The following is a 25,740-nucleotide window of genomic DNA, read 5'->3' on the forward strand; positions in this document are numbered from 1 at the left end:
CCTGCCTCTTCAGTAACCCAACGTAAGGGACCCTCAGCTCAGCATTACTGTCCGTAGTGTTTCCATAGCAACAGTCATGTAGAGTACCATTCTCACCAACACAGGTGATGGGCTCAGTGGAGTCTCCAGTTAGGATGAGGCTCCTGAATGATCCCAGACTCTGACGGCATCACACAGAGCTGTTGCCATGGTTTTGGTGAGAAGTATTGCTTTTCTGAGGATTGCAAAACACTTTATGTTCCAACCCCATGCTTGCTCATTCCTGACAGAGTGGAAAATGCGTCTCCTTGGCTGAAATGTTCCTCTTGAGTCCAGCCCAAAGATGACATTTTTAGGAAAGTTTGAGAAGAATCCTGGGTCTGTTACTGAGTCACGATAGAGTAGAAATGGATCTTTTCTATTTAAAGAGTTTTGTGCTACTGTTTGAAAATGTCACATTGCTAGGGAACAGTGGAAATGGAAAACTTTCCATTTGCCATCAACAAAGAAGGATCATTACTGAATGTAAAACAGAGGAGTTGAAGAGAAGTTCTGTTACCTGTCTGACTAAAATAGAAGGCGGCTGATGGGAATTTGATTTAATAATATCGGTCTGAGTAAGCTTGGTGCCCTAAAAAGGGATCACTTATCTGGAATACAGCACATGTAATTCTAGAACCCCCTCTGCTCTTACGTAGTTGTTTCTTTAGACTGGTCCCAGAATCTCTCTGGATCTCAGTTTAATATAAAGCAACAGAAGAGATTAGATTAGCTTAGATCAGGATTTTCCCAATTTCTCTCATATCAAGAGTCACCTGGGACCTGGAAAAAAACATTTCTTTGGGATCTTTCCTTGGAGACTACAGTCCAATAGTTTTGGTGTATATTGGAAGTATATTTTAACCAACATTCCAGGAAATTCTGAGGAAAAAAGTAGGTTTGAGAAACAGAAATAAGCAAATATATTATGCGAAGAAATGAGACCATGTTTTTATACTGCTTTGTGCCTTGCTTTTTCACTGGTAATATATTGTCACTTTTTGTGTGGGTGTGTCTATGTAGACTCTCATTTTTAATGGCCACATAGTGTTTTGTCATGTTTTACTATCTGTTTAACAAACCCCCTTTTATTGTACATTTAATTTTTTTTCCCAGAAATGATGTATCACTTTGTACTCCTACTGGGACTTTTGGAGGATTCGCATATATTAAAGAGGAGAAAAGCTTTGCTATTTGATCAGTAATGATGGTATCCGTTATTCTTTCTAATTAGTCAGACACATTTTCATAGATTTGTTGATTATTAGTATCTTTTCTTTTGTGAGTGGCCTGATAATATTCTTTGCAAAGTTTTCCATTGGGATTATATTTTCTTATAGGTTTGGGAGAGCTATTTATATCTGAAGCACATTAAACATAGTCATATATGTTGTAAATTTCCCCTGGTCTTTTGTTTCCAATCAATTTTGTTTGTGATGATTTTTGGCATTTAACATTTCTATATGCAATACTTTTAAAAACTCTTTTATGATTTGTATCTTTGGTGTATACTTAGAAAAATCTCCATCTCCAGATTATATATTCACTTAAATGTTCTTATATTTTTATGGTTTTGGTTTTTGTATCTGACTTTGCAATGCACCTGGAATTAATTTTAGTATATAGTATTAAAAAAGGCTTTCATTATTTTTTCAAATTGTTAACTAATTATTCTAACATAATTAATTTCTAATTAAATGGATTTTAGATGTAGATTCTGTCATATAATACTTATATATATTACTTCTATACCTTTGAATCCTTTTCTACCTTTTCTTTATCTTCTGACCTCGATACTTTGTTTTGTTGGCAGGCTGGGTTTATCCTTGACTTAAATATACATTTTGTATGATGTAGGAGTCTAATCTGAAATACCCTCAGCCCTCCAGTTACACAATCCTTGTTTAGATGATCAAAACCAAGCCCTCAGAATGATTTCTAAGTAATTACAAGGTTTCAAGGGACCAAATGGTAGAAAGTAGCTTCTATTCACACCAGCAACAGAGGTGACATATCAAGTTAAGAGAGTGCCATGTATTCATGGAAATGTTTATATACAACAGGTAGGAAAAGTTTAATCTGATGAAATCTGAGTCTGAATCAGCTCTGAATGTACTGAGGATTTTAGGGAAAAAGGGAGCAGACAAAAGAAGAGAAAGCAAGGATGGGATAAAGGTAAAAAGAGGAAGTAACAAAAAGAAAGACAGTAGGAAAAAGGTTTCATTTTCTTTCACTGTAAGAAGAATATTTGTGTGTGTATGAATATTCCAGTGAAGGCTATTAGTTCATATGTATGTATTGGAAAATAAAAGATGAGTTAAAGCAAGGGTGAGTTTCTGCTCCAGGAAGGAAACCAGAGATGGGCCTAGTGTCTTGGTACAACTATAGATTTGTAAGGCTTCCACCAGATCATGAGCTGCCTCCCTGGGCCCAGCGTGGAGGTGATTCTAATTCTGAATGAGGCGGAGGGAGAGGGGAAGGATGGAAGGAAGGGAGGGAGGGAGGGAGGGAGGAAGGGAGGGGAAAGAAAGGGAAAAAAAGAGAAAAGGAAAAAAACCTGCCTTTACACTTACACACTGTAAGAATTACAGAATGAATCTGGCTCTTTGCTCCATGTCTTAGATAATTTGGAAGCAGCAAAATGGGGGCCAGAATTCTTCATGGGAGCCATCTATACCGATCCAATAAGCTGGATTATCGCCCATTCATACTTGAGTTTGGGCTGTATTGACAAAGCTGGCGGGTCCAAGTGAAACCCAGATGTCTTTCCTCTGACCACTGATGGTGGAGAGTAGCTGCCTTTCCCCCTAAACAATAACACTAGGTGTCTTGGTATTTCCCAACTCTTTGGCAGTTGTGAATTCTTGTTTATTACTTTCTATCTAGAATACGACATGGGCCCATGAAGTTGTATCCTACAAAGAAGTTGCTGGGATCTGTGTGCTAAGCTTCTATTTGGTCCATCTAAATAAACCATCACTGTGATGAGCATCACCCTTACCCATCACACCTCTCGTGTTGCCATGGAGACACTGCCTTCCTAAGACCATATTATTCATATTTGATTGATTTCCTGTTCTACCCTCCCTCTACTCAACTGTTTTCTTTTTTTCCTACCAAATCCTCCATTTTTCCTAAACAAATTTCTCTCAGCCTCGCTTCGCCTGTGGTCTCTATGCAGCTCACTTGCCATCACCTCTACGGCCTCTAAGAATGGTCATATTTCCTAAAGCGGTGGTCCCCAACCTTTTTGGCACCAGGGACCGGTTTCGTGGAAGACACTTTTTCCACGGACGGGGGGAGAGGGATGGTTCAGGTGGTAATGCCAGTGATGGGGAGCGGTGGGGAGGGATGGGGAGGGATGGGGAGGGATGGGGAGCGATGGGGAGGGATGGGGAGGGATGGGGAGCGATGGGGAGGGATGGGGAGGGATGGGGAGCGATGGGGAGCGATGGGGAGGGATGGGGAGGGATGGGGAGCGATGGGGAGGGATGGTGAGCGATGGGGAGGGATGGGGAGCGATGGGGAGGGATGGGGAGGGATGGGGAGCGATGGGGAGGGATGGGGAGGGATGGGGAGCGGTGGGGAGCGGTGGGGAGCGGTGGGGAGCGGTGGGGAGGGATGGGGAGGGATGGGGAGGGATGGGGAGCAATGGGGAGCGATGGGGAGGGGTGGGGAGCGGTGGGGAGGGGTGGGGAGCGGTGGGGAGCGATGGTGCGATGGGGAGTGGCAGACGAAGTTTCGCTTGCTCGCTTGCCCACTGCTCACCTCCTGCTGTGCGGCCCGGTTCCTAACAGGCCGCGCACCGGTACCAGTCTTCGGGCCGGGTATTGGGGACCCCTGTTCTAAAGGAACCCCAGAATGCGTGGTCTAACAAGATACTGTTTCTGAATTATAAATTAATTTGTATTTAAACGTAACCAAAGTCATAAACTAATATGTGTTTATTTTACATTTAGTAAGTCATTTTTGTGGGAGGGAATAAATGAAAAAACACCTCAAAGAAGGTAGATGATAAACAGAAGACATGTACTCACTAAACCAACCATATATTCATCATCTAGAGAATCATCTTTCTACTAATGTTCCATAAATTCCAGTCCAACAGTGGCTCTGCTTTAACTACGAGGTAAGGTGAAAATCAATCCCCCAATTTTGCTGAGCGAACCCAAAGGTCTTCTTCCAACAACACTTCAAAATAATAATACAAAGAAGTCATCTCTTTGGGCTCCAGCCTCCTTACCCATGAAGGACAGGACAGATTAATTCAGAATCAGGTGCTCTCAAACTTAAAAAAAAAAAAGAAACCTTTGTTTTTTCAAGCTGAAATCCTACATGGAAGGAAAAACAAAACAAAACAAAACAACAAGAAACATTACCAGGGAGCACAGTAAAAGCAAAACCTCTCATGAAATGTCAGAACTCTGTGGAGTAGAATTTGAAAAATCATTGGGTCGGGTCGTCCCTAAATCCCTTCCAACTTAGATGTTATTTTTGTGATTTCGATCTAAAAAATCTCAAACCTCCAAGGAGGCGTTGCTTAGGAACAGATGGAGTGATTTTTATTCAGGAACGAGGGTCTGAGGGGTGGATAACGGCGCCGCCATTGCATCAAGAGAACCCTGTTCCTCCAGCCCAACTTGGTCCTTTGAACCCTCCTTGCGGGGGAGTAAAGCCTCGCGAGAGGCGGGAAAGCTTCCGATTCAGAGGACCACGCCAAGGTTCCTTAGCAACAGCAGCAGAGGGAAGCCTCGCCCATCAGCAGCTGGTGGGGGCCTCTCACTGCTTCTTTAGCACCTTATTACAATGCGCTCTCGGCTCCTGGGAGAATCCTCTGTACCCTGCCTCGCAGCCAGCATCCCTTGGCAACCGCAAGAGCAATCATTCCGGCAGACCGGTAACGCTGCTTGTATTCTCATTGCTCTATACGTTGTTTCATGTCCTGCATATACAATATGCCCTCTGTCTAAATGTGAATCCTTTTTATCATCTGAATATTGGAAGACAGATGCCAAAGTCCAGAATCTCACAGAAAATCAAAATGAATTGTATTAAAAAAAAAATAACCTGCATCTACAGTGAATGTCTGCTTTGCACACAGGCAAAATACTTAGGAGTAGAGGTTAGAAGATCACCCGGAGCTCTGCCTGCTGAAATACAACAGCGGATGTCCCCTGCAAGTCACACGAGAGTTCAGGGGACCAGGTCCTGATCCTCCCATGACACAGCTGTGTGACCTCGGTCAAACATACGTCACCTCTGCAGGCCTCAGCTTCCTACTAGAGTGTTAACATTTCATGACCTTTGGCTTCATCTTTGACCAGGGTCTTTCTGTGCATGTCTCCAAATTCAAGCCTCTGAGATGTTTCTTCATCTCAGGAGTTTTCCCCATGAGATGATGATACGTCTTGTAATAGTTCTTAGCATTATATTGGAAGTGCAGGAAAAAGGCTGCAAGATAGCAGAGCAGTTTACCATCAAGGGTTCCAAGAAGTCAGATGTGCAATGCAGGGTCCTCAAGTGAACCTCCAGAGGCAAATGGGACCCAAAACAGCTATTATTTTTACAAAGGCCCCAGAATTTTTAGGATGCCCCCCACGAATCTACCAATTCAGTCTCTCAAAAAGTATTTAACAGTCCCTTGCTAGTGGCTGAGGCATCTCCAGACACTGAGGATGAGACACAGTAATTTAAGGCATGAATAATCTAATGAAGAGAAGATGCCCACACATGAGTTAGATAAATGAAGTATCAGGCAACACATGATTAAAGAATACATATTCCCAGAAGGGTGCCGGGGATAAAAGAATGGAACCTTTACATTTGCAAGGGAGAATCTTATAGGAAAGATGGTTGATAAAGGGAATTCTTGATCAAGGGAAAAGCATGCCTAAAAATTGGAATGTGGAATCAATATGGTACCTCCTGGCCACAGCCAGCTTCATGAGCATATATGACCTGTGCCATGAGCATCCCATGCTCAGAAGGGCCTTGTGCTTAGTTTAACTCTGTGCTGTCACCACCTGAAATTGTGATCATTTTGAACAAAGGACCCCCACATTATAATGCTGTGTTGGGCCCTCACCAGATACGTAGTGTGCCCCAGAACACCAACTTTTCAAGGAGAGGGACTCCTATCGTGGGGCAGTAAGACATAATACTGGAAAAGGAAGTGGGGATTCATGGACAGAGGGCCTTGAAACCTAAGCTGAAGTGTTCCGACTTTATCCTGTAGAAAGATGGCAGTACTGGCACTTATTTTTTTAAAATAATTTATTTATTTTTGGCTGCGTTGGGTCTTCACTGCTGTGCGCAGGCTTCCTCTAGTTGCGGCGAGCGGGGGCTACTCTTCATTGCGTTGCGTGGGTTTCTCATTGCAGTGGCCTCCCTTGTTGTGGAGCACGGGCTCTAGGCGCGCGGCTTCAGTAGTTGCGGCACACGGGCTCAGCAGTTGTGGCTCGCAGGCTCTAGAGCCCAGGCTCAGTAGTTGTGGGTCACGGGCTTAGTTGCTCCACGGCATGTGGGGTCTTCCCGGACCGGGGATTGATCCCATGTCCTCTGCATTGGCAGGCGGATTCTTAACCACTGCGCCACCTGGGAAGTCCAGTACTGGCACTTTTTGAGCAGCAGAGCTATATGGTAACATTGAGATTTTAGGATAACTAATCTCGTGTTAACATGAATGGCGGAGATGGGGCTGGTGTGAAGACTCTTATCAGGCTCCGTGGGTAAAGCAAGAAAGGTCACTTGGACATGGTGAGAATGGAGAGGAGAGGGAAGATTTGAGAAACAAGTGGAAAAGAAGAATCACTATGACTTGATAATAAATTAAAGATGGAGAGAGAGAGAGAGAGAGAGTCAGCGACAGGTGAATCAAATTTACAGGACAATTTCTTTCATCAGACTTTGGCAAAGAAGAAATAAGACCACAAAAACGAAAGCAGTGTTACTGTAATTATTGGTAGCAAAATTGGTGGGGCTATCAGGAGCTTTGAGGCCATGCTTTCACCTGGGAACTTGGCAGTAAGGTGAGTGCGTTAATATCATTCATCCTTCATTTCATTCTTTCAATAGTTATTGATCTCTTACTAAATATCTAGATACCGTTTTAGACATTAAAGATCCAGCTGCAAATAAAGCGGTCACTGACTCTGCCTGTGAAAATTTTACAGCCTAGGAGGCAAAAGACATGAAACAAATAATTACAATTGTGGGTACATTATGAAAGGGACGCTTCACATCGTTTGGGAATTAGAGAGGCTTTTCTGGTCTTTTCTCCCAGGAAACTTAGGCAAATAAATAAATGGAGTTGTTAAGCCCATGGCACTTAATTTGCTTCCTTTCAGTGCTACTCAACTACAGCCCATTTTGTATGTGTGCATCCCTGCGCACGCATGGGTAATCTCCATTTCCGAAAGACTTGGCTCCCCTGATGAGAAAGGGGAGATATTGACAATAAAGTCCCTGGCAGAGTGAGGAATAAAAGAGAAAAAAAGAAGCAAGTCATACCTGCCTTTCATTCTCTTCTGAATGGTTTTCCACTGAACTTACAAGGAAATGCCTTTCTGATCGGCTATAGAGGTTTTTTTTTTTTTTTTTTTTGCAGTACGTGGGCCTCTCACTGCTGTAGCCTCTCCCGTTGCGGACCACAGGCTCCGGACGCGCAGGCTCAGCAGCCGTTGGCTCAGGGGTCCAGCCGCTCCGCGGCATGTGGGATCTTCCCGGACCGGGGCACGAACCTGTGTCCCCTGCATCGGCACGTGGACTCTCAACCACTGCGTCACCAGGGAAGCCCCTGGAGGTGGGTTTTGTGTAGCTAAGATGTTCCCACAGGATGTCCTCTCTTCCTGATCTCAGTTTGCCCCCAAGGATGGGCATCCCCCCAGCCAGATTGGGCCTTTCCCTAGGAATTTTGGAAACTGGACTGGGCAAGAGCTGTCTACTTGGGAGCTGTTGGGAGTGGCCACTTTCAACCACGTGAACTGGCGAAATGGTGAAGCTGACCAATAGGGATGGGGAGAGCCGGGAAGAGCAGCCTGAAGGTATTCCAATCCCCAATTCCAGCTCATTCTCCTCCAAGTATCAACCACATTCCTGTTGCCGAGTTCCATGAGACAGCCCAGGACACTTTTGATAAGTGCTCTTTTTTTGTTTAAGCTTCCTCAAGATTTAATTTTCTCTACTGGTTGCAAACCAAGAAGCTCCCTACTGATTAGCATTGAAGAGGGGCAGCCGGTGGTGGTGGAAAGCTACCAGCACAAGCAAGCAAAGCTTTGAGATCTATTTTAAAATCCTGGTCCACTAGTCAAAACTCCTAGGGGTGTAGACCTAGGGTCTGTAGAGGTGGCAAAACATACACCCCAGAGCATGATGCTTACAGACCCAGGAAGCCAAGTTAAGCATGTCATGGGAAGCATCCTGGATGGTTGTTGATGTTGCGTCCTCTCTAGCCGATGCCAGGTAAAGACCACAAGCCCTGGACACGACAGAGCAACAGTCGGCTGAAAGCTCTCCCCTCAGAAGGCGCAGTCGTATCTGTCCAAAATTTTGGCCTTGAACTTCTTTTTGTTGAGCTCCACCCTGAGTTTGGCTGGATCAACCTTCATGTATGACCCCCGACTTTGACATCATTGCCTTCAAGGAGACCGTCAGGCACAGGGCAATGGAGCATTTCCTGGCAAGTAACAAGCAGGACCACCACTGGAGGTTTCAGGGATGCTCAGAGCTGGAAGCTGATGTTGTCGGACACAGACTGTGGAAATAACTGCCCTCTTCTTGCCCAACGGGTGGCCCACTCACAGAATTCTTTCCTTTCCCTGGCATTTTCCGACTCTGGGACAAACCCCCTTCCCAGGAGCAGGTTGCGTCACTCGTGGGTCTGATGTTTTCTTCCTTGGGGTACATGGGCATCAACCCGCCTAGTACAGAGGAGACAGGGGGATGAGAACTGAGAGAATGTGGCCTTTTAGGCCAGGTTGTCTACACTGTTCCTGCCCCAAGCCTGGCCGTATTTCCCAAACAAGGCTGAAAGCCAGGGATTATTTTTGTGTGTCCTGCTGACATCTGAGCACACCCTGCTCCTTGCCTTCAGAGACCAGGTACCAATAATAACTGTTCCCTTGACCAAGCGTTGCCCTGTGTGCAGCCAAGTGGTCACAGTGACCAAGAAGGACAGAAGCTGACTGTGTACCCATCCCTTGCTGGGGGCATCGAGAGAAGAGCCAGAGAAAATGACGATCAGGCGACTGATGTGCCCTTTGTGGTCTGCTGGAGAAGGGGAGCCTGGGCTGCCGGGCTGGCGTTAGTGGTCTTCCCAGATGAGCAGACACGCAGGGAAGAGGCTGGGACCAGGCACCACTGTTCTTTCTTGATCTCACGAGATGTCCCGACTCTGCTTCCTTCGAGGAGATTGAGACACACGAATTCAGGCCAGCTTCCAGCACTGAGCACGTGTTGGGTAAAAACCAGGGGAATATTCACATCCAAAGAGCACCAGCTCAGAATGACCACGCAGTTTTTTCAATGATCAAGCCTCATGCACAGTCTCAAGTCTGAGAAAGATGTCTGTTCACACAAACACTGCGAAGCGATCCTTTCCCTAAGCACCACACTCTCAGTTTGTCAAAACATTTGAAGAAGACTAATTCAAGCCTCAAAAGGAATTCTCTCTCACGCAGCCAGCTGCCAGGTTTGTGAGCTGAGGGCTTTTATGTTACAACATCTCAAGATACTACAGGCAGGCGCGAGTGGATGTGCCGTGGGGCTGACGATGTCACTAAGGTGACAGAAGGCGCAATTTGCCTTCTCTCGGGGAGGACGGGGTGAGAAAGCCAGCTCCGGCCAGCCTAGATGCCTGTGAGAAGCAGTACAGAGTAGGAGTTGCAGACGTAGGCTCTGAAGCCAGGGGTGCATATGTTCAAGTCCTAGCTTTTCCATTTACTCGTCGTGGAGTCTTACGAAATGCCCTTCGGGGCTGGGTTCTCCAATTTCTCCATCTGTGAATGTGGGGGGACGGAGGGGGACCCAAGGTACCCCCGCCACAGGGCTGCTGTGAGGATTGAATTTGTACATGTGACGCACTAAGGGCAGTACCCAGCAAACAGTGAGCACCCAGTCATCCTTGGGGTGCTCTACTGGGACTGCGGTGCCTCTCCCCAGAGCCATCCCCGTGTGGGGAGGACCAGCCGGCGTCAGGCCACGCTGTCACCAGAACTGCCCGCTGAGCCCTGACCGCTCGGCTGCAGGGAAATGTTTTCCTCCATCACAAATAGGTCCCTGAAGCGTGGAACAGAAACTCGGCAAATGACATAAACAATTTCAAACAATCATTTCAGAAGACAAATGGTTCCATGTGGGCATCAAGATTCCTCGGGAGGCTTTCCCCACTTGTTTATGTGTTCCATGGCCTGGAGCCATGAGTGAATTAGGTGGACAGCGTGCCACCCCGGGGCGGGGCGGGGCAGGAGGGGCCTGGGGGACCAGAACCTGCTGCTCGACCTGCTTTCCTTGAAAGCTGGTGCTGGGGTGGGAGGTGATCCTGGAGGAAAGGGACTCTGATTTTCACCTCCCAGGGTCCACCATTCATTGGGAGGGGTCACGAGGTCCAGGTTCAGCCCTGCTCCGCCATGTTTCTGCGTGTGAATTTCAGTGGGTCACGAACCCTTTCTTTTTTTTTTTTGCGGTACACAGGCCTCTCACTGTTGGGGCCCCTCCCATTGCGGAGCACAGGCTCCGGACGCGCAGGCTCAGCGGCCATGGCTCACGGGCCCAGCCGCTTCGCGGCATGTGGGATCTTCCCGGACCGGGGCACGAACCCGTTTCTCCTGCATCGGCAGGCGGACTCTCAACCACTGTGCCACCAGGGAAGCCCACGAACCCTTTCTGAACCTCATTTTCCCATCCCTCTAAGGAAGGTATCATTAGACCCATTTCACAGGGTCACTGCCGTGATCAAACTAAGACTCCGTGAGCTGGGATAGATGACTACACAAACATTCCAGAGGTGAACGTAGGCATCCAGGGAATACCTGGATGAGAACTGGTAAGAAAGGCGAATTAGAACTTGGAACCAAGGGTGTGCTTTACGAGGGCAAGGAAAAGGAATTCTCTCCAAATCAAGGGGAAATTTTTCATTCCACGTTGCTGTAGTCCTGGAACAGAGACTGAAGTTCTTTTGAGATCCTAAGTGAAGCCTGTGGTATATACTGTGCTAGCGTTGAAAGCACATATTGCCTCTTCTGGTTATAAAACACATTTCCATTTCATTAGCTATTCTTTGAAACTACCATACATAACATGCACGTTATATTACATTTCAATGTCTTCAAACATTCTCCCTTTGTTGAGCACTTCGAGTGTTTCCTTCAATTTTTCTGTAGCATGTATAACACTGCAAAGAATATAGATCTTTGACTCGTCATATGAAGTGTATAGTATATACATACTATACAATAGACATATATGTATATATTATATACTCACACCATTATATAATCATGATATATATAAAAGTGATTGATATAAATATATATAATATATAATAGTGTGAGTATATATATATATATGTACACATATACTGTACCTTTAAAGTTTGAGAAAATAGGAAATGTAGGTATATTAAAAATTTTTTTAAGCATTAGAAAATAATCTTGGCTCTACTGTTTTTACAAGGTTTTGAAACAACCAAACATAACATTTAAGAACACTTTCTGTCTCTGGGACATTCCATGGTGCTGGGTTCCAGTCTATGTGCTAAGACCAGAACCTTCTGCAGAGACTGGTATTCTACTAAAGCCAAAGGCTGCTTTGCCATTTCTATGCCTATTCTGTTCTCCTCTCCCAGCTTATACTGTGTCAAAGTTGCTGAATTTCACCTCTCCCTCTAATCTAGCCCTTTGAACCTTGAAGCCAGTGCAGACGGCTCCTACGTGTGAAGAACGCTCTAAGAAGAGGGACCATTTATTTTGCTGAGAGCCACTGGCCTTGAAAAAGCCAGGCATCGGCCCATCTTTGCACCATTGATGTCTTCCCAGGCTGCATGTTCCTCAGAGGATCACACCGAGAACTTGGTTCTGGGAGCCCAGAACTCTGGTTCTAAATCTAATGAGTAACCTTGGGCAGATTTCTTAATGTCCCAGACTCTCAATCTCCTCATCTGCATGAGCAGTTTTGTAATCTCACAGAGTTGTTATGAAAATAGAAGCATATCAACTTGAGAGTTTAATGCACCATAAAAATAAAAGGTATTATAATTTAGCAGAGTGCTGTCTGATCCTCAAATACTGTTCCCTCTGGAGAGAGCTCTTCGCCTTGGCTTCAGTTTTAGACAGAACAATATTTTTGATGATAAGGGTGTAGGATTTGGGCTCTCAGTGGAGCCTGAAGAACAGCCATGAGCCACGCTAATCCTTACAGCCAACTGGTAACCTTGCAAGGTCCCAGACAAGGCCTGGGGCTCTCGTCGGAAACACATAAAGACCTGAGCTGGACAACAACTACCCCTGTCTGGAGAATGAAAATGATAATAATGCCTTTCTCAAAATTTTCTTTGAAAGGGAAGGAATAAGTGATAGTACGTATATAAATCACTTTATAGAATACAGTGTAAATTCTATAAGGATAATGAGTATCTGCAACATTCTCAACCACCACCTGGGGTAAAAGAAACGAGAAGAACTAGCAGCAAATCTCACGAGGTAACCACAAGGTGGTTGTAAATTTAGAAACAATATGATATTTTATAATAATATTGAAGTAATTTTAAATATTGCAGATTAACCTCCTATAGCATATTGATATAAATAATGATATAATCACGAATATTAATCCATGAATAAAACCGTTACCACTGACGGAGTACACAAGTACATCCCTGTACTAGGTCAAATACCTTTTTTGTCATTTCACTAAAGCCTCACAAAATTTCCACACGGCAGGCAATTTTGTTCCCACCTTCACAGACGGAAGAGTGGAGAGCTTAAGGCTATGCTCAAGTTCATACCACCAGGAAAGGTGGAGCCAGAATTTGACCCCAGGTCAGTGAGACTTGAAGGGCTTGTATCACGATATACATATTAGAATTTTCCAGCACAAATTAATTGGGTTGCCAATGTTCAGTCTCAGCTGCAGACCAAGTTTCCTTGGATGTAGTCTGCATGTGAATGTGCTCTCAGATTGGTGGGAACTTATAACAACTTAAACCTCCTAGGTGTTCAGCCAACCTGTTTCAGCTGCTCCTCAGTTAAGGAATCTTTCATCTCCTATGACTGCATGGCTTAAAACTGAATACGCAAGCAATGTCCACTGCTAATTCGTGTATTACCAAAGTTATTCCTGCTTACTATAGAAGATACAGGAGACACTGAATAGATCATCAAAATAAGGAATATAGGAATATAAGAAAGAATATAAGAAAAATTAAAAATTACTCATTTTCTCACCACCCAGAGATAGTCACTGAGAATGGATCCTTCTAGGCTTTGTTCTATGCTTGAATGCTTTTGGTATATTTGTGGTGTGTTTTGATCCCTAACTTGCTGAGCTTAAAATATTTCAGCTATCAAAGTATTTTATTTTTAAAGGGAACACTTGTACATTGTTGGTGGGAATGTAGGTTGGTGCAGCCGCTGTGGAAAACAGTACGGAGGTTCCTCAAAAAACTAAAAATAGAACTACCATATGACCCAACAATTTCTCTCCTAGACATATATCTGAAAAAAGCAAAACCACTAATTTGAAAAGATACATGCACCCCAATGTTCACAGCAGCATTATTTACAATTGCCAAGATACAGAAGCAACTGAGTGTCCATCAACAGATGGATGAAGATGAATAGATAAAGAAGATGTGGTTTATTTATACAATGGAATATTACTCAGCCATAAAAAAGAATGAAATTTTGCCATTTGCAGCAACATAGACGGACTTGGAGGGAATTACGCTAAATGAAGTAAGTCGGTCAGAAAAAGACAAGTACTGTATGATACCACTGATATGTGTAATCTAAAAAATACAACAAACTAGTGAATGTAACAAAAAAGAAGCAGACCCACAGAACAAACTCGTGGTTACCAGTGGGAGGGGGGAGGGGCAATAAAGGGGTGGAGGAGTGGAGGTACAAACTACTGGGTATAAAATAGGCTCAAGGATATACTGCACAACATGGGGAATATAGCCAATATTTTGTAGTAATTGTAAATGGAAAGTAACTTTTAAAAATTATATAAAAAATTTAAAAATACAGAAACATTGTCTTTTTTTTTCACTGCCTTTTGATCAAGAAATGAGCATGATATTTAGAATTTACTGACATTTCTGTGTGTGTTTGGGGAGGGTGCTAAATTTAAAACTGTCTTCTAATATTTTATGTCATGGCACTTATTTATTGTATAACTGAAAGTTTGTGCCCTTTTACCAACCTCTCCCTATTTCTCCCACCTCCCAGCCCCTGGCAACCACCACTTGACTCTGTTATTTGATATTTCTTACATGTTTAGTGTCTTAGGGCAAGTCTGTACTTGTTGTTGGTTTTCAAAAATCTCTTGAAATTTTTTAATCAGATAAACTGAGATTAAAATACTCAAGTTTCATTATAAGTCCTGGGATTTGGGAGAGATGGCATGTATACGTTACAGGTTAATTAGTATTAGAAACAAGTAGCTTAGTACATCGCTATTTAGAAAATCACGGACAATAATGGCAATTGGGTATAAACCTGAAGTTGTAGTCCAGAACTCCACTGGAATGTAGAATTAAATCCACTGGGCCAAGTGTGTGTGTGTGTGGGATGGGCGGTGGAGGGGGAGGGTGGGAGAAGCGAGGTTTAGCTTGTGATAGAGATGGTCATCATGGCACAGGTGGGATCAGACCTAGTCTCTGCCGTTTACCAGTTATGTTACTCCGACTAAGTTGTTTGACATCTTGAGCCTCAGTTTCCTCCTCTATAAAACGGAATAAGCATACCTGTCTCATAGCATTTTTTGTAAGGATTAAATGAGATACTGAAAATGTCATAGATAACAGGTTCTCAGTAACTCCTGGTCCTCTTCTCTTCTCCTTTGATGAAGCATCAATCATATTTGGTAATATGGTCACATTTGGTCCCCAAATAGCAGATCACACAGAGGTAGCCAAAGGTTTCCAAAGGTATCAGGTACTTGTGGCCCCTTTTCCTTTTCATTCTTGACTGAAAAGGTGTGAAAAGCTCACTGAACACCAGTCCACGCTAGATAAGTATCCAAGATGACTCTGAGTTAGTTCTATCACAGGGTCAAATATTCACTGCCAGGTGGAAAAAGGACTAAGGTTAAGCTTGGTGCATTGTTAAGTGCTCCAGAAATACAAGCTACCATAGAGGATCATAAAGATTCCTATCCGTGATTCCCACACTTGGATATTTCCTCTAAAGGATGAGTATCCTATAAAACAATCCAGAGGAAGAAAAAGTCTATGTTCATGAAGATTTTCATAGTAGTGTTATTTATAACATAAAAAGTATAACTGGCTTAATATTCCAATACAAGTGGAATTATTATGTACTCACTTGGTGGAATAGGACACAGTCTTTAAAACAAGAATTATGCTACTATGTAGCAGCTTGAACAACTGCTTATGATATCATGCTGACTGATAAAAGGGCTGAGTTTAACTTAGGCATACGCTCTGACCATAGTTTTGTAAAGTTCTTTACGCGTCTGCACAAGGGCAGGAAGGGAACACAAAATAGTAAAGACATTTGAAGTATTGAGGAAATGATTGTTCAATGAATGTTGAATAGCATTTTCTTGGAGTTAGCCTGTTTTGAAGCCCCATGGCCCTGTCTGGAGCTTGAGTATCAGAAAGTCCAGTGTGGAACTTTCCCTCAGACCAAGAAACCAGCCCAATCAGTCGTGAGGACAACAAAGTCGAATGACTTCCTGAAAGGAGAGTGTTTCCCGGAAGTAGGAAAGCCAAAACAGCTTATGGGGTATTTTCCAGTCATTATCTGTGAAGTAGGGATATTCCTGGGGGCTACTGGACTATATTTTATGAGAAAGAACTGATGACTTTGCACTACTTAAGAGTCCAAGGGGAAAGAGATGCAGATTGAAGGATGGATAACTTGTTTGAGTGGCAGTTCAAATTGAGATGTTAGGCAAGACATGCTAAGAATTTGAGAGGCTGTGTATTCGCTGATCATTGCTGCACATACCAAGTGATGGTTAAGGTCCTACACGGGGGAACCCAATAAATATATTTTACAATATTACAGTGGCTGAATCCACTGCTTCTACTGCTAGAATTCTACTGCTTTCTCTAATGATCTAAGGTGGCTGAATACAGCAAACGTCAACTGGTGTAACTGAAATGTGAGAGAACTACTCTAGTGGTATCTATAGAGAAATAGGAGAATTTATCTTCCTTCAACCAACACGAGAAAAGAATGAAATTATTCTTCCTTCAGTAGTTTCTGAGGGCACTTTGCTGTGCTCTGTAAAAAATGAAAGTCAGGAATCAGCCTTATTTATTCCGAATTTCTGGGAATAAATGACACATTATAAAAATTTGGAGACCCTTGTATTTTCCTCTAAGAATGATAATGCAAATGTAGTTAGGTAAAGCTTGACTTACCAGCTGTTCTGGATGATATCAGAATAGAAATTACTGACTTAAGTTGACTTAAACAAACGCTGTCTGCTTAATAAAGTTGAAAAAACTAAATACGAAAATCATAAGGCTGCAAAAAACTATCATTTGGCTAATGGGTGGTTTTGGTTTTTTTTAAAAATCCTATTTACGTCTATCAAAACCACTACTCCATGCTTCTCTCTTGTGCAATTCTTGCCACCAGGTCAAGTAATCCCTTCCCACGTGGGGAATGGAGACGTCTTTCTGCAGAAGAAAGCCTTGATAATTCTACAAAAGTCTTTCCCTCACAAATAGCAGGGATCATTTTACCACTATGGAAACAGATGCCCAGTGAGCTGCATTGACTTTCCCAAGATCATGGAGTCAGAGAGTGGGCGTGATGGGCTCCCCCTGCAGTTCTGCCCACAGGAGAGTGGGCACGAGACTGGAAAGGCTGATACCTGGGAAATACACCTGCCAGCTTCACTTTCCTGATCTGGGCAGAGATTCAAGACAGCTCGTCACCATCTGCTAGAGGACCAGTGAGTTCGTGCTAGTAAGATGGAAATAAAGGAGATGAAAGACCACTTCATGTTCCAACATCTCCTATTCGGGTCTGGCTTTTTTTTTTTTTTTTCTTTTTTTTTTCTTTTTTTTTTTTTTTTTTGCGGTATGTGGGCCTCTCACTGTTGTGGCCTCTCCCGTTGCGGAGCACAGGCTCCGGATGCGCAGGCCCAGCGGCCATGGCTCACGGGCCCAGCCGCTCCGCGGCATATGGGATCCTCCCAGACCGGGGCACGAACCCGTATCCCCTGCATCGGCAGGCGGACTTTCAACCACTGCGCCACCAGGGAGGCCCCGGGTCTGGCTTTTTTGAGGTATGTAAAATCCTCAGAGTGCTGGGTTGAGCACTTCTGCTTCTGCCAGGCCCTTCTGTTATTCTCCAATTCAACCCAATTAGATCAGAATCCATTCAATTTGGTTCAATCCTATTTGACAAACTCTTACTGTGTCTGTCATATACTGTAGCAGATAAAAGATGAATGCCACTCTTTACGGTCTTAAAAAACTTATGTTTTCAATTTTTTCAAAGACCCCAGATACACATAATTGATTCATCATCATCCCTGGTCCAAGTCACATGGTCATCATCGGCCCATGAATGAACATTATTTAATTCATTTGCTGAATAATCAATGTGCATGTCACCACGGCTCAACCTAAGACCACCACCAATAACCTTTCTCCTACTCAGGCTCCATGCCTAGCTCTTCCCCTTGCCTCTCCTACTGCAGAGGTAACTACTTTTCTGAATTTTGTATTTATATTCACTCATTCTTTTTTTGTTCGAGTCTTAAGCACCACTCAGTCAATATGCCTAAAATATATATAAAAACATAGACTGGTTACTTTTGTTTCTGAATAGTCTTTGGGGGAGAAAATAAAATGTATCTATTCAAGGCATTGTTAATGGTGCCTTATCTATGGCAATCACTGTGCGAGGTGCCAGGGGGAATAAAGCAGTGAAAATGAACAAACAGACAAAAATTCCTGCCCTCATGGACAAATAACCAAATGATCAAGTAAAATGTTTAGTGTCCTCCATAGTGATAGGAGCTATGGATAATAATAAGGCAGGTTAGGTGCGGCGGGGGGGAGTCTGGGGCTCTTGCTACAGTAATTAAGATGTTGGGGAAGGCCACCTGGTATATGAGGTGAATGCAATGGTCTGAAGTAGATGGGCTGGCCTCTGAATGCTCCACTAGCTTTAAAAAAAGATTTAAAAGTCCCATTTAGGACTTAAAACACACTCATCTTTTAAAATCCCGGTAACTGTGTTCTCATGTGGACTTCTAGAAGGCTTGCAGGAACCATGCACAGGGTATTAGAGGGTCAGCTCTAACATTCCACATGAGGACATGGGATGGGTCTTTTCTGCTTCCCAATCGAACCCCCAGCTCCTAACACAGTCTCCATTACAAGGGAAACATGGAAGAAATATTCCCGCATGTTTGTTGAATGAATGAATAAATACGTAACTCTCGTATAGCATTTTTTCAGCACCTCTCAGGTTGCCTGTGAGCTCCTTGGGTACATGGGTTATAATCCTCTAACGGATATTCCCGGGGTGGGGCATTGGTGCCAATAAATAACGGAGGTTTGAGCAGTGAAAGGGGGACCCAGCACGGGAGGAAGCAGCCAGGAAGGAAGAGCAACAGAGTGCTCACCTGGCTGGGTGCGGAGGGCTTGCCAGCTTCCTAGATACAGAGATTAACCCCATTAGAGAAATCACTGTCGGAAACTGTGAGTTTTTCTGTCCAGAAAGAATTCTCCACAATGTGTCTGTCCAGCTAAACTTGCCCTCTGAGATGCTGTGTGAATAAAGGTGAAGCATGTCTCGGAATCCCTGCCTTTCAGAAGCTCATAATAGACATGAGAAACAGTAAAGGCTTCAGAAATCCTGCAAATAAAAATCCTATTTAATTTTTCACTATACTTTGCTTCCCTCTTTTTAAAATTTCCTGCTGAGCAACTTTAACATACTGTGGAGTTAGTCTTCTGTGGACCTCCCTGGGGAAAACACAGGTATTATGGCTGAATAATCTATATTAAAGGAAAAGTGCTACAGAACAAAGTCTGTAGGAGAGAGGCATGTGGAGGGGTTATAGTTAGGAATGCCTTATTGGAAGCTGATGTCACACGCAGAATAATGTCCCCTCCTCAAAGGTGTCTACATCCTAATCCCTGGAACCAATGAATATGTTACCTTACATGGTCCTATGGACTGAAATGTGTCCTCCACACACCAGATTCACATGTTGAAGCTCTAACTCCCATATGTGATAGTATTTGGAGATGCTGGCCTTTGGAAATGATTAGGTTTCAATGAGGTCTTGGTGGTGGGGCCTTCATGATGAGATTAGTGTCCTTGTGAGAAGAGATCAGAGAGCTCGCTGTCTGTCTGTCTCTCTTTCTCTGTGCCATGTGAGGACACAGCGAGAAGGTGGCCGTCTGCAAGCCAGGAAGAGAGCTCTCACCAGAACCTTTCCATGATGGCACCCTGAACTTGGACTTCCAGCCCCCAGAACTGTGAGAAAATAAATTTCTGCTGTTTTGCTTCCCAGTCTATGGTATTTTGTTATAGTAGCCCATGCTGACTAAAACGCATGGCACGGGGGAATTAAGGCACTAATCAATTGACCTTTTAAAATAGGGGAATAATCCTGTATATTTTATGTTTATTAGCTTATAGTTAGCTCTGAGTGTGGGGGTAAAATCTCACTAATTTTTGAATTCCCGGCAACTGTCATAGCACCTGGCATATAGTAGGCTCTGCCTTTGTGGTTACAGGAAAATGTTGTAACCATGGGCAAATGAGAGATATTTTGATAGCACATTAAGTAAACAAGTAGTAAATTTTTGTATCACTGAAATAATTTTATTTCAGAATTCATCTTTAACATTAGAATATATACCAGTATTCTACGGGTCATTTCAATAGCAAAATGGAATTTGGGAATAGATATTTGTGCTCCAGTAAACATCATACCCAAAAGTTGTCAAGGAAGTTTATCAAAGAAGACTGAACATATGAAGCAATTGAAATGATTGTCTTAGAATAATCATATCTCAGAATAATCTTAGAATAATAATGGGTTAATTATAAACACGGCAGGTGTGAATTCATTTATCCACACGAGAAAAATTTATTGAGTATCTACTGTATGTCCCGTTCCTGAGGATACGACAGTTAAAAAATGTCATAGTAACAGTTTTATGAAGTTTATAGTCTTCAAAAGTCTACAGAAGTACTCAGGGACGTTCATTTGGGAAAATATCAAATCTTAGGGCTGGAAGCAACTGCAGAGATGAACCAGTCAAATTCTCTGTTTTGTAGATGACAAAAATGAGATCTGAAAAGGTCAATTAAATTAGGTAAATATATATAGTTTTATAGCCTAGTTGCCACAGAAAATGCAAAGTGCCTAGTTCAGGTGAAAGTATGCTCCCAATATAGGCTAAAAAATTAATCACTGTTTATCTGAAATCCAAATTTAATTAGGCATCCTGTATTTTTATTTGCGAAATCTGACAACCCTAAATTTTCGGGGGATGGAGGTAAGGTCATGGCAGGAACCAGAGTCTGCCTTTGTATGAGCTGTTTGGGAAGAAGAGAAAAAGAGAAAAGAGCAAAAGAAACACAACAGTTCTTTAGAAGGGAAACCCACTAATGGACCTCTCTCTCTCCTTTTGATCCTTTGTACATGGTGTGTGTGTGTGTGTATACAAATGTATGGGTCCTTGTGTCTTATTGACACAAGGATTATGGTATTGAGGAAAATTACTGACAGTGATACTGATTACAGATACTGACATAACAGTGAAAAGATGAAAAACAATAAAAATGTGGTTAGTTTAAAAGCAACAGTAATGACTGCATTTAAGTAAACTGCCTCTGATTTATGCCCAGCTGGCACACAGCCCAATCACAATTTTGCTTATTCCCAATCTTTGCATTTTCAGAGAACAATAAAATGTTTCTAAAGGGTCTGAAAAATCACCTAGTCCAACCCTGCCATGTACAGATGAAGTAACCAAGACGCAGAGAGAAGTGACAAACCCAGGAACACCCTGCCTAAGAATTTAAATAATAGAACAATATTTTTGAGGGCTTACTAAGTGCCAGGCATGCTTCTAAATGCTCTGCTTGTAGTATCACATTTAATCATCACAACAATCCTATGATCGTTCTCATCATTCGAACGAAGCAAATTGAGGCAGATAAAGTTATGTGATTTAGCGACGGTTCGAGGTTATACAGCCGATAAGGAGAAGTACCTGCTAAAAACCCAGAGAGTTTGGCACTAGACCTTCCAATTGGGAAACGCTGCGGCCTCTCCAGTAAGATGAGTTTATATCACTAAACACGTTCGCCCATGTAAACTTTCATGTTTGTCCCTCCAGTAGCACCGCTTTGCAGTTACGAACAAGGTCACTGGAATACAGCTCACAGAAAGTCAGTTGGCTGTTACCACACATGTCAGTTTCAGAGTCAAAACAGTGACCTGTTCCCTTACAAACCAGCCCTACACACAGGCCCCTTGGTATGATCAAGTTCGTTTCCTTTATTTTTTTTTTTGAAACTTTTTAAATGAAATACACCAGAGCCTAATATCAAAGCAAACATTAGCCCTGAGATAGAGTTTTATGAGTTCACATTTTGAGTAGTTTGTGAAAGCAAAGAAGACGAAAAAAAGAAAACGAGAGAGAGAAAGAGAGAGAGAGAAATCAAAACAGAGAAGAGGCTTTCTTTATTCATTGTTAGCCATAAAATAAATCGAGGACTCTTAGGAAGAGGCCCTCTTGTTCGCATGCTGCCAGCCAGACTTCTGTGCTCCCGCAGCTAGGGCTGGAATTACCTCCAGGAAGACTAATCCCCGTCCTCAACATTACATTTACTTAGTTTTACATTCAACTTGTCTTCTTCTCTATCTTTCAGGAGATTATCAACCCCTTGCATTCAGAGGACCAAAGCACTTTGTCCATTTCCAGACCCCGTTTCCCTGTTTATCAAAGGTAGAGGATTAAGCCTGCCTATGTCTGCTTCGATAGCATAGCATGTCTTCCCAAAGCAATCTTTCCTGTGACACAGAAGCCTGTCCCAGTTAAAAAAAAAAAAAAAAAAAAGTGAGGCTGCCATCGGAATTCTCGGAAGCTCCAGGGTCTAGGTCTGCAGGGTCCACCTGGGAGACACCAGGACTCCGCCGACCCACCAAAGCAGGAATTAGGAGCACTGTCTTCCTTGCCTCTGCACTGCAGCTGAAGGAAGCATTCGTTTGGTAAGTCTGTTTCGCAATTCTACTATCAAGTACATCACCAAGTCCATCTAGAGACAAACCAGCTCCTCCCCTGCCCCTGCAGGAAACTGGCAAGGGTGCCTTTGAAATGAGCTGTAGCTTCTTGCAAAACAAATCCACATCCTCTCTTCTTCAGAAAGGTGGCAGTGTTGCCCTGCGGTTTTGACCAAATTGCAAAGCGGTGGCCATGTCTCTAGTGGATTAACAGCCCAATCGCCTCACCTCTCCACGCACGGAACGGAAAGGATGGATTAATCCACTGCAGAACCTAGTCCCTGGCAGACCTGCCCCGGATCTTTGGAGCACTGAGTCTTGTAGCTGCCTCCGTTCTCAAGTTTTCATCTCGCTTTGATGGTACAGAGCCATAGAAAATCTCCAGTGGACCCCACAGACACCTAAAAGCCAGGAGCATCTAAGCAAGTCCCAGAAGACCCCACTTTCCAGCATCCACTCTTCTCATTTTTTGGTAACTTCGTCCAAGTGAAATGCTGCGTGGTCCCGCTTAGAAGGGCTATGGAAAACTTAGCAAACTATGCCAACATCCTTCTAACACCTGTTATGGGAAATGTTCACATCACAGTTTATATAAAGTAACCCATCTTCTAAGTGGAAGTTCTACCATTTACTGAGCAGTTTGTTACCACTTTTATAAAACCGATACTCTACACAGAGATATTGAGAAAGAACCAAAGAAGTCTCCCCGTCTCAGTGTGGAGACCCACACACATCAACACCTTCCAGGGGCGAGTTACCGCCCTATGTGTGAGGCAGTTAAAGGCCCGTTTCCTTTCCACTCACCTTCACTCAGCGTCCTCTGAGAAGTTCCTCTATCGCCACTAACAGAAATTTGGGGGAAAAGTCTCCATTTATAAACATCAGATGGTTTGGGAAAAAATATTTGTGGCACTGGACTTCTTTTTTCCCTACAGTGATGTCATTTTAAATACTTGGTGTGCTCCAAATTTGCTATTTTTACTTCCCCCAAGTGACTTTTTTTGGGAAATACATTTGTTTGGATTAGCTCCATTTGAAGTGACTCCTGTATCTAATACAACAGCACCAGGTTCATTGTCTCAGCAATTCTGACTGATACTGTGCAGCTCTCCAACTTGAAATCCCCTATTTGCTTACTTTCAAGGTTATTCCTGTTGGATGGACCCCTCCAGAATTTCTACTCACAAATATAGAGACAAAAGTCAAAGGACTGGCCTTTTCACAAACAAAAACCACACTCTGTGACTCAAAGCATTTACAACAGAAGACATTAAAGGCCCCCCAAGGCACATAAAATTCTTCACTTGCCAAATGTGCTTTTGGGGAACAGAGTTGAAGTAGCCAAGGCGCTGGCTTCGAAACATTTATTGGAAAGCAGTGTGGAGTTGAGACGTGCAGAAGAGGAAAAGTTGAAGAAGGAATGCCAAGTGCCTTAGCCCTACCTGATCTGAACTTGCTTCTAATCAGCAATGAGTGCTCAGACCCCAGGAGTGTCATGTTGAGTCTCAGCGAGCCGCTGGTCCCTTGGCCAGATGGCCCCTGACTTCCACCAGGAACGGGCTCCCGGGAGCCCAGTTGACCGCAGTTAACAACCCAGAATTCATCCAACTCTCCGCGAGCTCCCCCGGGTAGGAGTACAGCGGCAGCCAGTGACCGAAACCAGTGTCCCCAGAAAAGTGGCGGCCTCGCCGCGCGGGGCTACTCCACTCTCAGCTGGCGGGACCCTGCGCCTCCTCGGGGTCTGGCGGGGCGCCGCGGCATCCCAGGCGTGCGCGGCTGATGTCATAGGCTGCCCGCGCTCCTCGAGCATCCCCACCACGCCTTTATGAAGGTCCCCAGTTTGCTATCTGATCCTTTTTTACTACTGACAGGAGCTCAGCCAATCAGGAGTGGCAAGCGGGGCCCGGGACGCGGAGCAGCCGGAGTCGTCCCGGGAGCCGGTCTGAACTCTTGGCTGCGGGCGGCGCGGGGGCGGGCGGCAGGGATGCGGAGGGCGCGCGCGGGGGGCGGAGCCGGGAGCCGGGAGCCGCGGGGAGGGGAGGGGCGTCGCGCAGCGTCTGGCGCGCAGGTGGGCGGGCCAGGTGGGAGGGTGGGGACCCCGGGGGGGAGGGGGGTCTCCCTCCCTGCAGCCTGGCCGGCGGGCGGCGGGCGGCGGGCGTGGCCCACCCCGGGAGGGGACTTGCGCGCCCGCGCACCCGGGGCGCACCGCGCTTGGCAGGCAGGCTGGACCCCTGGCAAATAACCAAGGCTTCCAACGCACCAGGGTGCGCACATTCTCTCTCCGTTTGCGCAGGCAGAGACGGAGCATACATGTCGCAGTTCCCGTATCAAACCTGGATACACGTCCACGGAGAAAACGAAACGCCTTTCATTTTTCTGGGATATGCTCTTTTTGGACAGACCTGACTCGGACTGTCTGCAGGTGCAGCCAGGACACAGTGCTCTCCCTCCTGGAGGAGAAACACGAGTTGGAAGCCCTTCTGGGGCGCTCAGTGGAGTGGGACTCAAGGAGGGAGGGTCTCTGGAGCAGAGGGATGTCCGAGCCGGGCTTGGGCTCAGCTTGTAAAGGCTAAAAGACTTTTCCCACGAGCGAGTTCCGAATCCAACACCAAGTGATTGCGCATCCAGAATGTGCCAGGTGTGATAGGCTCGTCTGTAAATAAAGACCTGCTCTCGAGAAGCTTGCTTAATCGTTGGCAGCACAGAAAATAACACGGAACTATACACACACATAGTGTTGGGTTGAATTTATTTGCAACCTTCTATGCACGTGGGCGTCGAAGTATCATCTACTACATACACGCCTGCTTATGTCTGAGAGCGCTTAACCCTTCAAAGATCCGTGGGTGACAGATGAAGACCTGATATGACCACAGCTCCTGGGACAGCTTATAATGCTCTGAGTTTGGGCCTTGCCCAAATTCTCGGATCCTTGAGTTCACCCTTTGGAACTGACCAGTCGTTGGTATAAATGAGGTCTTCTGGACTAGACCATTTAATTCCTGATATGTCAGAAAGGCGGAGCAATCCCATCCTTGTTCCTCTTGGGGATAGACTCCTGTCTCCAGATGCCTGTTTACGGAGGATAAGATGTGCATGAGTATCTCAGTCATTATGAAACACACTCATACACAAGGCATCTCTTTCCTGGTCCCGCTGGAATAAATTATCACAGCTTGAGTGGTTTCAAGCGACAAGAATTTATTATCTTGCAGTTCTGGAGGTCAGAAGTCCTAAGTGGGTCTCACTGGGCTGACATCACAG

The 25,740-nt window shown here is 44.4% G+C and overlaps 1 protein-coding gene across 3 annotated transcripts in view; it reads right to left on the reverse strand.

Annotated features, from left to right (window-relative positions):
* Window positions 1-24,372, reverse strand: part of MYOCD (myocardin) — a 93,533-nt gene extending 69,161 nt beyond the window's left edge. For 2 of the 3 annotated variants that reach the window (XM_082604986.1, XM_082604985.1), the window contains exon 1: window positions 23,919-24,372. In XM_082604986.1, the coding sequence (XP_082461112.1) occupies window positions 23,919-23,973 (55 nt within the window). In that variant the 5' untranslated portion in view covers window positions 23,974-24,372. Of the gene's footprint in view, window positions 1-23,280; window positions 23,307-23,918 lie in introns of those variants that run through there. The other variant, XM_082604987.1, reaches the window with a different exon arrangement.
* Window positions 24,373-25,740: the final 1,368 nt, after the last annotated feature.

This window comes from Mesoplodon mirus (genome assembly GCF_964341445.2).
Source record: "Mesoplodon mirus genome assembly, chromosome: 18".
Lineage (NCBI taxonomy): Eukaryota > Metazoa > Chordata > Mammalia > Artiodactyla > Ziphiidae > Mesoplodon > Mesoplodon mirus.